Genomic DNA, 18,148 nt, shown 5'->3' with positions numbered 1-18,148 from the left:
CTTCCCTACATACATCAACACATTCACTACCCCTCCCACCACACCAGTGCCGCCAGTGTCCCCTTCCACCCCCAGTACCCCTCCCCACATATACCAGTGCCCCAGTACCCCTCCCTACACACACCAGTACCTCCACTATCCCCTTCCACCCCCAGTACCCCTCCCCACATACACCAGTGCCCCCAGTACCCCCTCCCTACACACACCAGTACCTCCACTATCCCCTTCCACCCTCAGTACCCCTCCCCACATACACCAGTGCCCCCAGTACCCCCTCCCTGCACACACCAGTACCTCCACTACCCCTTCCCCCACAACCAGTCCCCCCAGTCCCCCTTCCCCCCATACACCAGTACTTCCAGTAACCGAAGTACCCCCTCCCTGCACGCACCAGTACCCCCAGTACCCCCGCACCAGTGCCCCCGGTACCCCGCCTCACCCGCGCCGCCCGGGCACTACAACTCCCGGCGGCCGCCGCGGCCGGAGCCGGGGGCCGGAGCCGGGAGCCCGGAGGCGGAGCGGAGCGGCGGAGGCCGGAGCCGGCGGCCTCCGGAGGGCCCGGGCCATGGAGATCCCTGCGAGCAGCGGGTCCCTGCGGGGCGAGATCAGTGCGTGGGGGGCGGCGTGGTCGTGGGGTGGTGGGGTTTATGTGCGTGGAGGGGTAGGGATGATCTGCTCCGGGAAGAGACGGAGGTGTTTAGCTGCGGGGCCGGTGGTAGCGGCGTGGTTTGGGGGGTGGGCAGGATGGTTTGGGGGGTGGGCGGGATGATTTAGGGGTGGGCAGGATGGTTGGGGGAGCGAGTGGCATCTCCCAAGGAAAGGGATAAGAGGAAGGTGAAGATGCTCTTGGGAGAGCCCCTGCTTCTGGGCATGGGGAATTATTGTTCCTCCATGAACTAATGTGCGTGTGTGATCCAAAGAGGCGGTTTTGGGGAGCTGGAGGAGAGGGGATGGCTCCCTCCTTGGAGGGAGATGGTGGGTGGGAGCCATGCAACACCCCGGAGGGCCCAAACCCTGCCTCCTGCCCGCAGCTGCCTGCCAGGTTACCTCCGCAGGGCTGGAGGTGACAAAGCTGCTTGCGCGGCTGCTGAGCAATCGTGCCCCTGGGATGGGGCACAGCAGACTTGAGCAGCAGGCCGAGCCTGGCAGCCTGCCCTGCAGATGGACCGCAGCAAAGACCGTAGCGGGTGCAAGGCTGTGCTGCGCGGCTGATTCCCCTGGTAGGGATGCTCTCTAGTTGCATCAGGAACTGGCCGTGCTCCCCTGCGTCGTGCTTCAGCTGGCAAGGCTGAGCCCTAAGTCTTGAGCGATGCTGTGCCGTGGATTTAGGAGGTCTGGCCCCAGCTACGGTCTCCCTCCGGCTCCGTAACCCCAGGTGCAGCTGGCTGGATGTGGATGTGGGAGCCCCATCCATGGGGACTGATGATGTTACCTCTCATGTGAGCCTGCCACGTAAGGAATTGTGCAGTAGGAGAGAAGAAATTCGAGGAGCCTGCAGTTTGCAGGTTTAGTTTTTTGGGCTATATAATAAGCCCTTAATGAAATGCTGCTGGAGCTTGTTCTTCTTCTCAGTCCTGTTGGTGATAAAGTGATTCTGCTCGGTGGCTGGCAATTTGAGAGCTCCATCCTCATTTGGACTTCTTGCTTCTCCTGACATAAACCACAAGAAGCTCCAGGGAAGGAAAAACATCCTGCCCAGGGATATTGGCAAAGGGAATGAGGATCGTTAGATTAAGCAAATAAAAAAGCCTGCACATACTGTGTGCTGTGAAAATGCTGGTACTCCTGATTCCCTTTCAGGGGGCGGTTGCAGTCCACCGTACACTTTAGCATCGTGTTATTCTTCGGGTCTGCTCCATCTTTCATAACCACTGGCTTCTGTTAGCGTTTACTGCTTTACGCTGCTAAATAAAATGCTGTGTTTAGGGATGGAGAGAGGGATGGTCAGTCCAACTGAAATACATGACAAGGTGTTTATGTTTTTAAAAATAAGGCAAATCATTCTTTTTCTCCCACTCCGTAGCCGTGAGTGCCTGCCTTGAAATGGGGGTCTTACGGACCTTGTATTCAAAGGGGAGGAACTATAGCTGCGAGGTCTGTTTTGCCGATGGTTTTTAGTACTGACCTGTCTGCAGACAGGACCATACTGCCTCTATAAACCCTGCTTTTGCAGGCTACTGAGGCCTGTGTTTTTACAGAGAGGATGCATTTATCTTGCTGAAGGTTGTGTGAAAATGCACGGGGCTGTTCTTTACTCATTGCTTCCTTCAAAGCAAAACACACCTGAAAGGAGAGAATGTTGTCGGTTAGTGCTGGGAAGCTAAGCCCAGGCTTGCCCCATGTAAGCGTAGATGCTCAGCGAAGGCGTTGAAGCTAGAAACTTAGTTGTCGAAGCTCCGTTGACTTTTTGGGAAGATGATAGTTTTTAGGTGGGCTGAGTTGCTCTCTGGAGGTGTCCCGTTTCCAGTGATTTTAGATGGAGCCAGGAAGGACAGTGCTCCTGATGCTAAATAGTTAAGGGCTCGGTGGGATGAATCTGGACCTAGTGAATGCCGCTGGGGTTTGTACTTGGATAAAGTTTCAAGCAAGTAAAGCAAAGCATTTCAGAAACTGTAAGGGAACCAAGCATTACGAACAGACCCTGCAAGGGCAGCGGTCAACGGGGAACCCACAAACATGAAGCACCCAATTTAAAATCACGTGCTGAGTGGGGGGCATGGTGCGGAATAAGCTTCTTGTTCCCAGCTCTCTCTTCTAGCTGCCCACCTGTGTTCCCTGTCTGCTTTTCTCCAGCACAGAGACTCATTTGCTCCGCATGTGTGGTTTTATCTGTTTACTTATTTATTTATTCTTTCCTCTCTAGGCTTCTGGGCCGATCGAACACCAGTTCATGAAGCAGCCAGGCGGGGAGAAATCCTGCAGCTGCAGCAGCTGATAGAGAGCGGAGCCTGCGTCAACGCGGTCACCTACGACTCTATCACCCCGTTGCACGAGGCGAGCCTGCGAGGGCAAACGCAGTGTGTCAAGCTCCTGCTGGCTGCAGGGGCCCAGGTGCGTGTTCAGATCTGATCCAGCTGGGAACTTCATCTTGATGTCTGAAGTTATTGCTGAGATCTGGATTCTCTGCAACTAGCTCTAGACTCGTCTTCATCACCCTGGGCTTTCTTGACAGTCGGCAGAGGATGGCAGGCCTTTTCAGAGGGTGTTTGAGCTTGACGAGGACTTAAACAACTGCCTGGAAGTATTTCTGTCTTTCCCCCTCTCTCTTCACTGACTATTGACACAGCCCAGCGTGACTAGAAATCTGGTTTAGATGACTCAAGTATCTAAAGCTAACTGGGATGAATCAAGGGGCCAGAAGGGTAGCAGGGGACATGTAGCTTCCAGAGGGGATTTATATTTATTCTTTCATTTCTTCTTCTGTTACTTTAATTTTTATAACGGAAACAAAAATCAGCCAAACAGAGTCTCTGGATATAGCTGGCAACAACTGTCTTCAAGGGCTTGTGACTTCTCACGCACTGAAGACAGCCATGGTCCGAGTGAAGTGGAGCACGTGTACGCTCCCTAGTCCTCAGTGCAAAGTCACCCAGCTTGGCTGAGTCCACTGGTGAAGCTGGGCTTCGCACTAAAGCAGATGAGGAGTTGCGTTGTGTTACTCAGCCGCAAGGCTTATAACCTTCAGCAGGAGAGCAGTAGAAAAATATAACGATGGAAATAACAGCCTAAACTCGTGACATTAATGTGCGTCTGTGCCCTGAGAGTGATGGGAACAGCGTAAGCCAGGTTGCTGACAGTAGCAACCAACTCTTTCCCTAGTCCAGAGTATTTCTAGGGTTAAAAGAAGTGAAAACATAGGCAAGAGGGTACTGCCGCACAGCAGCCTGCGTGTACCTAACATTTTTTTTCTGCCTTGAAGGTGGATGCCAGGAATATCGATGGCAGCACTCCGCTCTGCGATGCCTGTGCCTCAGGTAGCATAGAGTGTGTGAAAGTGCTGCTGTCCCACGGCGCCAAGGTGAACCCTCCCCTTTACACAGCATCTCCTCTCCATGAAGCCTGCATGAATGGTAAGCCCATGTGGTCTTATCTTTGCACTGTTATTTGCAGCTTGGGGGGGAAAAAAAGCAGCTCCCAAGTATCCTAAATTGACCGTAAGCTGTTGTTGCTTATCGGACCATTACAGCTTGCAAATATGTCAGTCTTATGTGGGTACGTCTCCCGTTGAATTCCAAATGCAAAGTGCTCTGGTATTGGGTGAACAAAGCCATCCGTTGTGTTGGGTGCTTTTATCCCACGACAGACACGGGATAAGATCTTAGGCAGATAAAACGCCAGCTTCTTGGTGCTCTATTAGAAAACCTTCAGCCAAACAAGTAGCTTTGCTCTCATGAGCAGAGGGGAGTTTGCATCCTCTCCCTCTGATCCAAGCTGAGATGGAATAAATTGCTCTGATTAAGATATGAGACCATCTTAATCAGGTAGTCCTGTCCTAGACCCCTCCTGGTTTTTCAGAGCTGCTGCAGGAGACTGTCAGATGGGAAGAAAGTGCCAGGGACTGTTGGGCAGTGCTGCTGCCTGTACTGCTCCTTGCCCCTCTCTCAGCCTTTTCCAGCTGGAGGGTCTGTCCAGGGGACAAGAGAAAACTGCAGGGGCCAAAATAATGTCCCGGCTGGTGCGTGCCAGCTGCTCTGTGCTCCCCCTGCCCTCTGCTCAAGCCTCTTCTAGACGTTTGGATCTGGGTTACGGAGCAGGAGGAAGGATCAGGGGCGGCTGTGACAGCAGCAGAGGCAGGGGGAGCAGCAGAGGGGTATTTAAGTGTAATTCCTCCCCTGAACTTCCACTTGCACGGATGCAACAGCAGGAAAGCCTGGATGTGAGAGTGGCAATGTCACCGTTAGATGATCGTGACCAAATCTCTCAATCGTTTTGTGCCTCAGTTTCCTGTTTGTAAGATGTAATACCTCCTCCTCCCCTTCACTGTTTTTGTTATATGCTGTCCTGGGCAGAGTTTTCCTTCAACTATGAAGGCTGTGGGAGACAGCATTTTTGACAAACAGGTAGTTACTTAAATATGTAGCTGTGAGCTCTTGCTTAGCTTTTTCTCGTTAAGCCTTTTTCCTAAGGCTTGATGATGATGACTGCCCGCTTTCTGTTAAGTCGTATTATTAACATTGGAAAAAGTAAAGCTGGAGTGGTCTTGAAGGTGATCTAATCCACCGGGGCAGGATCAGCAATACAACCAGCTCCGCGAACAACAGACGATTTAGTGCAAGCCCTTGAATTCAGGTTTGTTTGACGTGACTCCCTGTGAGACCTGTTAGCTCTAGCTCAGTGCCATGCAGATGTCACTCTATTTCTTGTGTCCTGGTCTCGGTCTTGGTCCTACAGTGTATTGTCTTGGCTCACAAGCATTTCTATTTCGCAGCCGTCACTGCAAATATTAAACAGGCTGTTTGCGGGTCAGGCTGATCTCAGCATGCCGTACGCTCCCATTTGAGCTGGATTCTTTCTTTTGACTCGGATCTTCCCTTTCTAAAGGTAGCTCAGAGTGCGTGCAACTCCTCATCAACGTCGGTGCGAACTTGGAGGCTCACGACTGCCATTTCGGGACTCCTCTACACGTGGCCTGTGCCAGGGAGCATCTGGACTGTGCAAAGCTGCTGCTCAAGGCAGGTATGGCAGCCACAGGGTTTGCTTCTGGATGGGCAGGAGATGCTGGTGTCTGTGCGCAGCGTTTCCCTCGGTGCTCTGCGGTGGTGTTCTCGTCGAAGAGCTTACTCATTCACAGCATAATACAGGTGACAAAGGTGAAAGGTTTTGCTTTTACCCAAGCAAAGCTTAATGCTTAAGCATTTTTTCAGTGTATGCCCGTCAATATTCAGTTTGTGATGTTCCCAGTGACATTCCCATTCCCTTATTTTAATAAAATTGAGAACTCTTCAGCCCCCTAGAGCAAAGTTTCAACTTCTTCCCAAAAGTGGTATCAACTGGTGGGCATGCGTTCAGCTTTGGTAGCACAGCTGTATGGTTTTGGATAGGTGTTTGTTAGGGAGAGATGTTAGGGTTTGATGTTGTACAGAAAACCAGCGATGAAGTCACTTCATACCTCCAGGAGATCTGGTTAATGTTATGCCAAGATGAGTTCGCTGGATGTTCAAGTCAGTGTTCTGCGCTCCAGGTTTCACATCCCAGTTTTCTTGCTGCTAACTTTGGGGGAATTTGGAGTTGGACTTCTTGTCTTTGCCTGTGCTTACCAGGAGGTGATTTGACCGAGGGGTGGGGATTTGTTTTGTTGAACGTTAGTTGTCTAAAAATTAGACATCTAAGCTAGCCTGTTCCCAGCCCCTCCAGTTCCCTGTCTCAGGCACCCTTTAACTGATTCCCTAGAAATGCCTGTTTCTCCTCATTAATTATAAGAGGAGTTCGTTGTGGCTACACATATTTAAAAGTCAGTTGTTTGAATTCAGTGAGGTTCAGCTCACCTCCGCTGAACAAATCAGTTGATAAAATGCAAGCGGTTGTGGGGGGATTGGAAGGACCTTTTGCTGTCAGCTTATAAAAGCCAAACTTTCTTAGCAAAAATACCTGTAACTAAGACTTCATCCTGCAGTAACGTCTGATGGTGAGCTGCAACATCTCGTGGGTCTGGGATATTTCTGTTAAAATAGTTAACAAAGATGCCACTGTTTGCCTTGAGTGGGAGCACTCCATTGCGATGAATGGGAATGGCTGTTTGCACAGATTCAGGAAGCAATTCTGAACTTCACACTCAGCAGCTTATTTACCCGGTAACATGGACTAAAATCCTTTCTCTGCAAGGAAAACAAAGCCAGAGAAGAAAACTCATGCATTGCCAGCACTGAGAACTTGTTCAGCAGTTTGGTTTCCTGTTTGTGCTGTTTTGTTTGGATCTTGTTCTAGCTGCTCGTGTGTGTTTTAACAGCGTTTTTTTTTCTCCAGTCAAGCCACTCTTTACGTTTGGGTCAAGTAAGGCTTTTATGAACAGGTTTGTTTTTCTTTCTGGCCTCAGGGGCAAATGTGAATGCCGCTAAACTTCACGAAACAGCCCTCCACCACGCAGCAAAAGTGAAAAACGTAGATCTGGTGGAGATGCTGATTGAATTCGGAGGAAACATTTACGCAAGGGACAACCGAGGAAAGAAGCCATCGGATTACACCTGGAGCAGCAGTCCCACGGCAAAGTGCTTTGAGTACTACGAAAGTAAGTGAGATATGATCCCCTGCCCCAGGAATTCAGTGACTGCCAACTCCGTTGCACCACATCATGATTCTCAGTCCACTTTGATTTGTAGATCCCTGATCATCTTCCTGTGAAGGTATAGAGTTCTTGGCGGCAAATGTACGCCAGCTGGCTGTAGCCTAGCTCTGCTTAATTGTGATTGAATGACAGTGGTAAGATGGTCCAAATCGTGCCCTCACTGAATTCAGGTCCTTCTCATGTGTCAGCATCAGCGTTTACGCTTTGTTGCATTAAGTCAGGTCAAGGAAATCGCCCAGTTGAAAGCTCATTTTATTTGGGGCCGGGAACATGTTAAACTTTAGCTGTGCTGGCTGCCTGATTTTGGAGGAGACATTTGACTGAGGTTTGAGGATGACTTTAAATCAATCTTTGTCCTGGTTACCCTTAAAGGACTTCAGAGGAGTAATTCACAAACCCTTCTGAGCGTTTGCAGACTGCTGCTGCACTAGATGATCCTAAATATCATAGAATCACAGAATCATAGAATGATGTGGGTTGGAAGGGACCTTTAAAGATCATGTAGTCCAACCCCGCTGCCATGGGCAGGGACATCTTCCACTATGTCAGTTTGCTCAAAGCCCCATCCAACCTGACCTTGAACACTTCTAATGATGGGGCATCCGCAACTTCTTTAGGCAACCTGTTCCAGTGTCTCACCACCCTCATCATAAAAAAATTCTTCCGTATAGAAAGAAAAATTTCTTCCTTATAAAGAATAAAGTATTTTCTGGCTTTGCAGTCCTTTGTGCGGTGAGCACCTTATAACTCCTTTTCCCCCTGACTGCTCCCTGTAGCAGTCTCTCCTCCAAGTTATTCATTGCTCTCTTTTCTTAGAGAGCAGTGAAGTGTGCTGGTCTGGCTGCAGCTGAGCTGGCTGAAGAGATTGAATCCTACATGCCCATAAATACTCCTTATATCTTGCCAGAGTTTATTGCCCACTAAACCCAGCTGGCAGAACTGCACGTGTAGTTGCTTTTCAATGCAGACTGTTGTAAAAGTACTATGCTAGCTTTATTAGTATTTTTTTCCTTTTGATTTTTATCATTAAATTCGGGACTAGATCCAGGACAGATGCAGATCTTGGAGGCTGGTGATTGCCGAGGCTCTGGGGGGTAGGGATAGCAGCTTCTTAGGAATGACTGCTTCCAGAGCAACGTGCCCGTTCGTCACTCTACGTCCTTGCCTGAGCATCGACACCCAGCATCGAGGCTGCAGGCTGCAGATTGGGGGCTGTCTGGAAGGGGCTTGGGAAGTTTTCTTGGAGCTCTCAGCAGAGTGCTGAGCGAAAAGGGTTAATGCAGTCCTTAGATGGAGAAACAGAGCGGTAGAGAAGTGTTGGAAGTAGGTTTTGTTCCTATACACAGTGTTGCTGAGGCTTAATACAGCATCACTAAGGGAAATCTGAAAGCCTTGGATAGCCCCGGTGGATCAGAGCAGGCGATCCAGCAGGCACTGTTGGCCTTTGGGAGATGCAGGCGAGGAAGGGAGCTGGGAGAAGCGCACGGCAGCTGTGCTTAGTATTTCTGGTGGGATTTGCATCGGGATGAGCCTTGAGAGAGCACGCCCGTGGCTCTGCAGTGCCTTCCTTGGGCCTGGGTGCTGTGGGAGGTCGAGCGCTTGTAAGCAGAGCCAGGCTCGTGATCACGGCAGGGATGATGCCAAGCGTCACCCTCCTGGGAAGTCTGTGCTCTACAGGAAGATCAGCCGTCCGCTGAGCTGCAGCCCTAACTTTGGATCCTCTTTTCTCATTTTAGAAACGCCTCTGAGTTTGTCACAGCTCTGCAGAGTTACGGTGAGGAAAGCCGCCGGGCAGCGAGCACTGGAGAAGATTGCCAAGCTAAATATTCCTCCGCGATTAATCCAGTACCTGTCCTACAACTGACAGGGGCGAAGGTGGCTGGGAAGGACGATATCTTTAGCTCGCACAGTATGAAGTATCTGTCTCTTTCTCTTCTACCTCCCCCCAAGAAACTAATTTTAATTTAAGCAAACTGGTGTAAATACTATTTATGAGGCAGCACTTCCTCTTCTCCATGGGCAAAGACAGGCTCAGGCAACGTGTAGCACTGGCTTGAAGTTGTAATGTCTCCTGGGGTGATCTGTTAGACTGTCACTATGTTCGAGGCTGTAGCGCTCGCTCTTTGAGCGGGGTTAATCTTGCCTAATTTTACCTGTCTCTAGCCTAAAGGCATCTCCGTATGATCTAGCCAGGCTCCCTTTGCAATCAGGGAAGAGAAGTAGATACTTCTGGAGCATGAGTCATCTGTCCTGTTTTAGATGCCCGTGCTGGGATGATACAGTATGCCTTGGGAGCGCCTGTCTCCGCTGACTGCAAAGGGATTTGGAGGTGATACCCTCGGATATGGACGTCTGTGTTTCTGCAGTGGGAGCGCTGGATCCCACCTCTGTGTTAATAACTCAAGTGATGACTGCCTAATGCCAAGGGACAAGGCTTGAGAGACCTGCGTGCTCTAGCTGGAGGCAAATTAAGTCCCTGGCAAGCTCAGGACTAATTAGAGACACTGCAGCCAGTTGCTGACTTTCCATGAACATCAGTGGGCTTTAGCTCAACACCAGCAGTGAGGACAAACTGCTGCCAGATCAGGCTTGACTTTGCCCATGCTCCTTCCTCGCTGAAGGTGAGCCAGCTCTTACTGTAGCGTTCCTCTAGGGTATCACCGCGTCTAATTTTCAAGCCCAAGCAGGAAGCGGGTCTCTCTGCATGTCCAAGGATGCTTCCCTCCAGATGGCTGGTCCCAAACAATATTTCTCCACTTGCTCTGTGCCACTGCGGCCACTCTGTTGGTTTTATGTGCAATAAGTGGCAGAGCTGCTGCCCGGTGGTGCCTGAAGTACGGCGAGGGCATGTCCCTTGTGTAGAAGTGCAGCAGATCCCTGTGGTATATACCCACACGTGAAAGGCAATAGGAGGGCTGGGCTCTGCCTTGGGTTTTGAGATTTTTACTTTTATTTTTCCCCCTCTGAGTTTCTCTCTCAATGCTGGAGCCTCTCCAGAGGTTGGCAGCGGGAAGCCAGCCCTGAGCCGTGTGCTGCTGAGCGTTGTGCTCGAATCCTTTGGCTTCAGCAGGTGCGACTGCAGCTTTTTCCTTCGGTGATTTAAACCTTCAGGGTGACGTTTGTATGAGCAGAGCCAAAATTGTTCCAGATGAGACGTTACGTGTTGTCTGAAGGCAGTAACCTGCAGGATACGTGGTACTAAGGGGATGGAGCTCCCTGATGCCCCCATGGCAAGTCTTAGCACTGTGATGAGAACAAATTCCGCCTCTGAATGACAGCAAATGTTACGAAATCCGCTGTCTAATGTGGCATTGAGCTAACTCAGGGCTCTCAACATCCTTCATGCTGTGAACTAACGATTGAGAGCAAACGGTCGCTTGCCTGCTGCCTGCAAGATCTCGTGCTCCCCCAGCCAGCACGATGGGGCTCAGCCTCGGGAGGGAGGGGGAAAATAGCGTAAGCACAGGGTTGAAGAGCTGAGGTGGAACTGAATGCACTTTAATGGTGACCAGCAAATCACTTTGTTTTTTAATTTTTGGTTAGGTTCATTCCCCCCTGCATCCCTTTGTTGTGTTTTTTTTTTTTGTTTTGCTGTGCCGTATCATATAGAGCTGGACAGAAAAAAAGTTGGAGATCCTGCTCTTTGGGGGATTGTCTGTTTATAATTCTGATTTTTGTGTTTAAAGTATCAGAAATGTGAAATTGCCAAGAAGCTCAGGGAAGCCCTAGAGATGTTTATTGTGGGATTCATCCCTGTGATTGATAGGATAAAGGTTTTGTATTGTATCTTTCAAGAAAAGCTTCCTCTGCCCAAAATGCATGTCGTTACAAATAAATATGTATTAGGAAAGTGCACCTTTCAGTAATCTGGGGTGAAAACCTTCCCTCTTGGTTCAAATTCAAATCCCTTGTTAGGCTGCTTTTTTAACATTGCCTATGCTGGTGAAATAATGAAATGGTAAAGTCCAAGTTTCCAATGTAAAAACAAAAGACTCCTCGAACAACCGAGAATAAAATTACAAGTTCCTATTTACGTCATCTTTATTTTTTTCCTCTCTTTTAAGTCACCTCTCTGGTAGGTCCTAAAGTTTAGTTACTTTTTTTTTTCAGTCTCTTTTAAGAGGTCCTGCTGATCGATGCATACATCCAGGAAGGACTTACCGAGAGCTAAGCATCTCTTATTTTGTGGCAATAGCCGGACTCATTCAACAGCAGTTTTCTGTTACGGCCGTGTCTGGAGGGAGAGGTGTTCCAGGAACGTCCTTTGAGAGCCAGCGAGCTACAAAACAACAGCCGAGTCGTTCCCCGGTGTGCCGTGGTACTGAGGCAGGTGGCCGGATCATGCCATGGCTGTTGGTGACCCCATGGGTCTTGTGCGTTTCTGGGTTTCTAAACTGCAAGCGAAAATTGAGATTGAGATTCTTTTTTATCTTTTATCCAACCTGTCTAACCCTCAGTTCTTTTAATCCTGCAGGGATTTCTCAGCTGGTTGTGAGCTCTTCTGAGCTCTTGCGTTTTACAGCTCAGAGTAAAGGCAAAGTAGATGCCAAATTAAACCGATGCGATGTTTTGGCTTCCCTTACTATCTCAGACTGCAATTTTTGTGGCAGTTAGCAGTTACTCCACAAGTTGTGGCATCATCCTTGCCGCAGGTATAGTCTGGAGAGCTGGGAATCACTGCAGCCGTCTCAGATTAAGATGAAAATCAGAACCTTTGGAGATAACATTGCCCTAACAGGGGGGCTGAGGGCTACACTGGGGGTCAAATTTGGCTTGCAGTCTCTCCTGGCCCGTGAATTGCTGAGAGTACCTCCACTTGCTAATACCAGAGGCCGTAGCAGGTCATCGGAGAGCCATCCCCAGCACTCCGCTTCTGCTAACCCGTCGCACTGCGCCGTCCTGCTTGACGCGAGCCACAGAAGTGGACGGCTCAGGATCGCCCGCAGGACATCCCAGAGGCCGTGGACGCGCTGGTCTGTATCCCATCTGCATCCCGTCTCTCATTGCACCATCGCATCGCAGGTATGGGTTGGGAAAGGCAGTTGTGGCTGCCCCCAAGAGATTCCTCCTCCGGTTATTTTTGCGCTGGTTGTGTTTTGTTTCTTACGTGTATAAGAAAGAAGGTCTCAAGAGGACCTTATCTTCTGGAAGTTTTATGCATCTCGCCTGGGTGATGTAGGCCACGTAGGGTTGATTTCTCTCAGTTACGGGTTAAAAAACTTGGGGGTCCCAAGCACCCAATTCACGCTTAGTTTATAGGGACTGGGTGCCTTTGCTGTTTCGGTGGCAGCCGAAGGACTTGTGGGTTTGTAAAGAGTTTGGGGATTGTTGGGAACGAAAGAGGCTGTCTGAATCACGGGTATTATTAAGTGAAACTCCTTGACTGACCCAACTCTGCTTGGGTTACACCCTCTGCTTTATTTTTATGTCAAGTTCTGGCTATTATTTGACTTCCTTCACCCTTTAATCCAAATGTCAAATCAGGGCATGAATCCAATGCAAACAAACCCAAACCCACCAGGCCAGTCCTGCTTTCATCCGTCCCCTTCCCGGGCTCCCCAAACTGCAAACCCAGTTGAGCATTTCGGGCCACCTCCCCTCTCCTCTGGGTTTCTCCACCAGCTTTGCTATGGGTCCAGCAGCATGGGGAGCCGTCTGAAATAACCCCGCTGCTTTGGGGAAGCCCAGGTGAGAACAGGACTTTGCTTTCATCCCTGAAAATCATCTTTTGGACAGTAAGCTTTGCTCCTAAGGCGCTGCCGGTTGCTGCCGGCCAGGCTTCTTAAGGTCGGCTCGCGAGCGGGGAGCTTGATTGTAGCAGCTTTTCTCCAACTATGTGAAGTTTGTCCAGAAAAAACAAGGTGTGACTGAAGCCGATGCCTTGGAAGAAAGCCTCGCGGCGCTGAAGAATTAACTCCTTGTAATGCCAGCAGCCGTTGCTTTCCCTGGATGAGGTGGAGAGGAGCCACCCTTCCCCTCCGTGTATGAAGGACGCATTTGTGCTGTTGGTTGCAGCTCCCCAGGTCTCGTCGTAAAGAAACGGCGGCGAAGGGAAGACATCAAACACAAACAGGGTTGGTGTTCTTATTTTTTTAATATCTTCAGGGGACTTTGTACAAGAGAGCAAACCCCAAGAGCTGCCCTAACCTTAGCAGCAGCAAACAAAGACCTCAGTGTCCTCTGGAAGGTGGCACCTGAAGATGAGTAATGCAGCGGTTGCATCATGTTCAGAGCAAGCATGAGCATGAAGTATCTGTTCTGGCTCTTGATTTGAAAAAAGAAAAAAACCCCAAACGCTGAAGACCTTGAGTATTTACCTGAGCTTTCACACATCCTGTTCATCACTTCCCTCCTTTCTTCAGGGGAACAAGCGATCTTGCAGGCACTTGCAAGAAGATGGTGCCTGTCCCGCACGCTTGAGCGGGAGCCAGTGTAAACCGAGTTGGGGGGGGGGTGTTTCTGCTGACTTGCGCTTGCTTGAGGTCCAACCTTGGGCAGCTCGGAGGCTGGTGAACGTCCTGTTCCCTGGCCTGGGGGCGGCCGGAGCACCGGTTGTGTTGAAATCAGGGTTTTTAAGGCCAAAGTTGTTATTTTCAAACTTAAAGGCAGCACCTAAATGCATAGCAAGGTAGCAAAGCATAAGGGAGGAAAAAAAACCCTACTGATTTCTTCGGACCTCTGGAAACCTTGACTACTTCTACGTGGCACCTTTAGGTTTGCCTGTGCTGTTAGTAAACCCCAGGTTCTCCTCCCTGCATGCCACCGGGGACAAAAACCTCACGTGTCCTGCAAAAAAACCCAAACCAACTCACTTTTTCACCCAACAGCGTAGATGCAGCTTGTGCTTCGGTAGGTGCCCTGTAACTGTGATATACCCTGATGCTGCTCTGGATTTAGGTGCCGAGACACCGGGCTCAGAAAGCGTTGACCTCTTGTTTGGAAAGAGTACAGCACGCTACGAAGATGCTATTTGTATTTATACCTGATTGTCTGATTTTTAATGGTACCTAGCGCGCCATGGCGGTAAGATTTGGGCAGGTGCGAACGCGCTGGAGTGTTATTCGTGTTTAAAACTCGCTCTGAAAGGTTTCATCTGTGCCCGACTGTGTTTCTGCCGTAGATGGTTGTGGTCGGGGTGTGGGGTCTGCGTGGTAGACCTGCCAGCTCCTCTTGCTTTGTCAGCCTCATCCCTAATTGCACGGAGGCTGCGGGCAGGCAGCACGTCAGCCCACGGCTTTATGGACCTGTGCAACCAGCTGAAATTACCCTCCTGAGGATGAAGCAGCCCGGGTCTGTGCTGGCTGGATGGCCACGTCCAAAGAGTTATAGACAACGGCTCAACGTCCAAGTGGAAACTCGTAACAAGATGTGTCCCTCAGGGGTCTGTACTGGGACCAATGCTCTTTAGTGTCTTCATCAATGGCATAGTGGGATTGACTTTGCAGATGACACCAGGCTGAGTGGTGCAGTCGATTTGCTGGAGGGAAGGGATGGCATCCAGAGGGACCTGGACAGGCTGGAGAGGTGGGCCCGTGCGAACCTCATGAAGTTCAACAAGGCCAAGTGCAAGGTCCTGCACATGGGCCGATCCCCAGTATCAATAGAGATGATTGAGAGGAACCCTGTGGAGAAGCACTTGGGGGTACTGGTGGATGAAAAACTGGACGTGAGCTGGCAATGTGCGCTCGCAGCCCAGCAAGCCAACCGTATCCTGGGCTGCATCAAAAGAAGCATGGCCAGCAGGTCGAGGGAAGGGATTCTGCCCCTCTGCTCCGCTCTCGTGAGACCCCACCTGCAGTACTGCGTCCAGCTCTGGGGCCCCCAACATAAGAAGGACATGGACCTGTTGGAGTGAGTCCAGAGGAGGGCCACGAAGATGATCAGAGGGCTGGAGCACCTCTCCTATGAAGACAGGCTGAGAGAGTTGGGGTTGTTCAGCCTGGAGAAGAGAAGGCTCCGGGGAGACCTTATTGCGGCCTTTCGATATGTAAAGGGGCTTGTAAGAAAGACAGAGAAAGACTTTGTACCGGGGCCTGTAGTGACAGGACAAGGGGCAACGGTTTTAAACAGAGAGGGAAGGTTTGGCTTGGACATAAGGAAGAAATGTTTTACGGTGAGGGTGGTGAGGCACTGGCACAGGTTGCCCAGAGAGGCTGTGGATGCCCCATCCCTGGCAGTGTTCAAGGCCAGGTTGGATGGGGCTTTGAGCAACCTGGTCTGGTGGAAGGTGTCCCTGCCTATGGCAGGGGGGTTGGACTAGATGATCTTTAAAAGTCCCTTCCAACTCAAACCATGCTGTGATTCTATGAATCTATAAGAGCAGGCTTGTTTTTATAGTGGTTCCAGCCTTTTAGGGGCACGCTGGCTGAGATTTTGAGAGGACATTGAAATGATGAAAAACAAGCCCCACCATGCCCCCCAAAAGTTTTAGTCCTTGCTTCCCAGGGATGCTTCCCATGTCTCGCTGAAACCTGGGGAGAGGGGCTGGGACTGGGGAAACCTCTTCCCCCTGGGCAACTTGCGAAGGGGTTGGGGGAAATCCCGAGTCCTGGAAGAAACGGAGGCTGGAAACAATATCCCAAAGAAATTGGGAGGAAGGTGATGCTGTTTGGGGACAAAGGGACAGTCCCTCTCTTCCCTAAGAGATTCTCTGCGGCCAGCCTGCTCACCGGGTCCTTCTTGTGGACTGGAGGAGCGGGTTGGTGCGGGGAAAAGGTGCCTGTGGGTTTTTGGGGAGGTGGTTTTTGGAGAATTGGCACCGATTTGTGACGTGAGTGTGAAAAGCTTCGAAATCTGCAGGTTTTGTTGCAGCTGGGGTTGCGGGGAGCCTCTTCCCCCCGCGGTACCGCTTGGCGGTGCTGCTCCCCCCAGTAAGAGCAGCAAAACCTCCCTGGGGAGTGGGAAATATTTAACCAGCTGGGTCTGCACCAGCCACGTTTTCACAGGAGAAAGACAAATCCTGGAAAAGCTTTGAAAAATCTGCTCCCTGAAACAAGCCCGGGCGGTTTTCCGTGGGCGGATGGCAAAGGCATCGCGGGTCCCCCTGAGCCAAGATGCTCTTTTATTCCAGCAAAGCTCTTAAATCTGCAAACACGGGCCCCATTTCATCTGTATTTGGGGCTTTTTTTCCCCCTTATCCTGGGTAAAAATGAATAGCAACAACAAATTGCCTCCAGACGACTCAAATCCTACCTCCGGGCTTCAATTCTCCCCATCACAAAAAGCTTTTTCGCGTTCCCCAGATCTGTCAGGAATAAAATTCCCTCTGATCTCGGCTCGGGAAGGGGGGGGTGGTGCGTTTTTAAGGAGAAAAATGGGAATTGAGGGAAAGATGTGCAAACCCAGCTCGGCTTGGGGGAGAGGGGGAGCACGGGGCAGGTTGTGCCTCCCTGGATGGGATGAAAATAGGGCAGAAAATAGGGCAAAAAGTAGGGATGGAGGGGCTGCAAAGCAGTTATTTCTTCTTTTCAGCTTTGCCTGGGCTCATTTTTTTTTTGGCATCTCTTCTCGCGAGGGCTGATTTGGGGCTAGGATGGACCAAAGTGGGAAATTAAGGGTTTGGGGTTTTTTTAAGCTATAACGAGGGGAAGGCGCTGGGCTCTAAAGCTGCGGAGATGGGGATGGGGTTTTTTTTTATTGTTTGTTTATCTCCGGGGGTGATTTATAGAGCTACGGCACCATCCTCCTGCCTCTCCAAGGGGAGGAAAGAGGGAGAAAACCCCAAAAATCTCCTCCGGCTGGGATACGGTGGGCTGTGGTTACGTGGGGCTGCCGGCACGCCGGCGAGTAGAGCCGCGTGCGTGGCGGCTGAGGTCATGGCGCTATTAATTTCCCGTTAAAAGCCCCGACGGCTCCGGCGCTTCAGGGATGGAAAATGAAGCAGCTCCGATTGCGGCCGCTGCAGTTAACCCCTGCAGGGATGCCTGACTTTTTGGATTGAGAGAGCCAAATCCCACGGTGCCAATGGTAGACTACATCCCTTGAAGGTTGATGGTCGCCGCCTTGGCCACCCTACGGGTGCTGCAGGTCCTCATCTGGCTCCTGGGGGACTCAGGGTCCCTTCAGACAGCCAGAAAACCCTCCCGGCGCCTGCAAAGACCTCGTCCGATTTAATCCCCCGCCAGCCGGCCGGGCTGGAGCCACATCTGCCCACCCTGCGATGCTGGAAACCTGGCCATCGCTGAGCGCCTGGGGGGCCGGCGGCTGATTGCATTTCACGCCCGAAAGCCCCCGGGGCTGAGACCGGGGGCTTATTTTGGTAACTTGAACTTGGGAAACCCCTCGGCCATGGAAAGGGGAGAGAGAAGCCTTGTGAAATGCGGTGGCAGCTGGGGGCTCCCGGCATCCCCGTGAGGAGCCCCAAGCGTCTTCGCAAAATCCCTTGGGGCTTTACATTGAGCCTTGGGAACGCCGGGGAAATGAGACGGAGGGGCTGGGGAGGTGTCCCCCTCCTTGCGGTGGGGCACAGGGCGTCAGAGCAGCCCTGAGGCTGCTCTCGGCTCATCTCACGCCCCAACAAACTACCTGGCATTTGCAGAGCTTGGGGCCCCTGCCCTGGTCCCCTCTCCTGGTCTCACTTGTCCCCATCTCCTGGTTGTTCTGGTCCCCTCTTATTGTCCCACTTGTCTCCTCCCCTGCTCCCACTTATCCCCAGCCCAAACACTTGTCCTTGTCTCCTGGTCCCACTGGTCCCCTCTCCTGGTCCAACTTGTCTCCATCTCCTGATCCCACTTGTCCTTTTCCGCTGGTCCCACTGGTCCCTTCTGGTCCAATCTGTCTCCATCTCCTGTGTCTCCTTGTCCCTGTCTCCTGATCCCACTTGTTCCATCTTTTGGTTGCATTTTTCCCTTCTCCTGGTTCTTCTTG

General features: G+C 51.0%; 1 protein-coding gene across 1 annotated transcript; it reads left to right on the top strand.

Moving 5' to 3' along the window:
- The first annotated feature begins 565 nt into the window (after window positions 1–565).
- On the top strand, window positions 566–11,306 carry ASB13 (ankyrin repeat and SOCS box containing 13). Its single transcript, XM_050898286.1, has 6 exons — window positions 566–608; window positions 2,864–3,051; window positions 3,920–4,070; window positions 5,542–5,676; window positions 7,034–7,225; window positions 9,019–11,306. The coding sequence occupies exons 1-6, from the start codon at window positions 566–568 to the stop codon at window positions 9,144–9,146; spliced, it is 837 nt and encodes a 278-aa protein (XP_050754243.1). The 3' UTR covers window positions 9,147–11,306.
- Window positions 11,307–18,148: the final 6,842 nt, after the last annotated feature.

The sequence above is a fragment of the Gymnogyps californianus genome, chromosome 1, assembly GCF_018139145.2.
Source record: "Gymnogyps californianus isolate 813 chromosome 1, ASM1813914v2, whole genome shotgun sequence".
Classification (NCBI taxonomy): domain Eukaryota; kingdom Metazoa; phylum Chordata; class Aves; order Accipitriformes; family Cathartidae; genus Gymnogyps; species Gymnogyps californianus.
This window is presented reverse-complemented; position numbering and strand designations above follow the sequence as displayed.

Coding starts and splice junctions, on each gene's coding strand:
- ASB13 (XM_050898286.1), top strand. CDS start 566: ATGGAGATCCCTGCGAGCAGCGGGTCCCTGCGGGGCGAGATCA. Junction 3,052..3,919: donor TGCTGGCTGCAGGGGCCCAG/GTGCGTGTTCAG, acceptor TCTGCCTTGAAG/GTGGATGCCAGGAATATCGA. Junction 5,677..7,033: donor AAAGCTGCTGCTCAAGGCAG/GTATGGCAGCCA, acceptor TTCTGGCCTCAG/GGGCAAATGTGAATGCCGCT.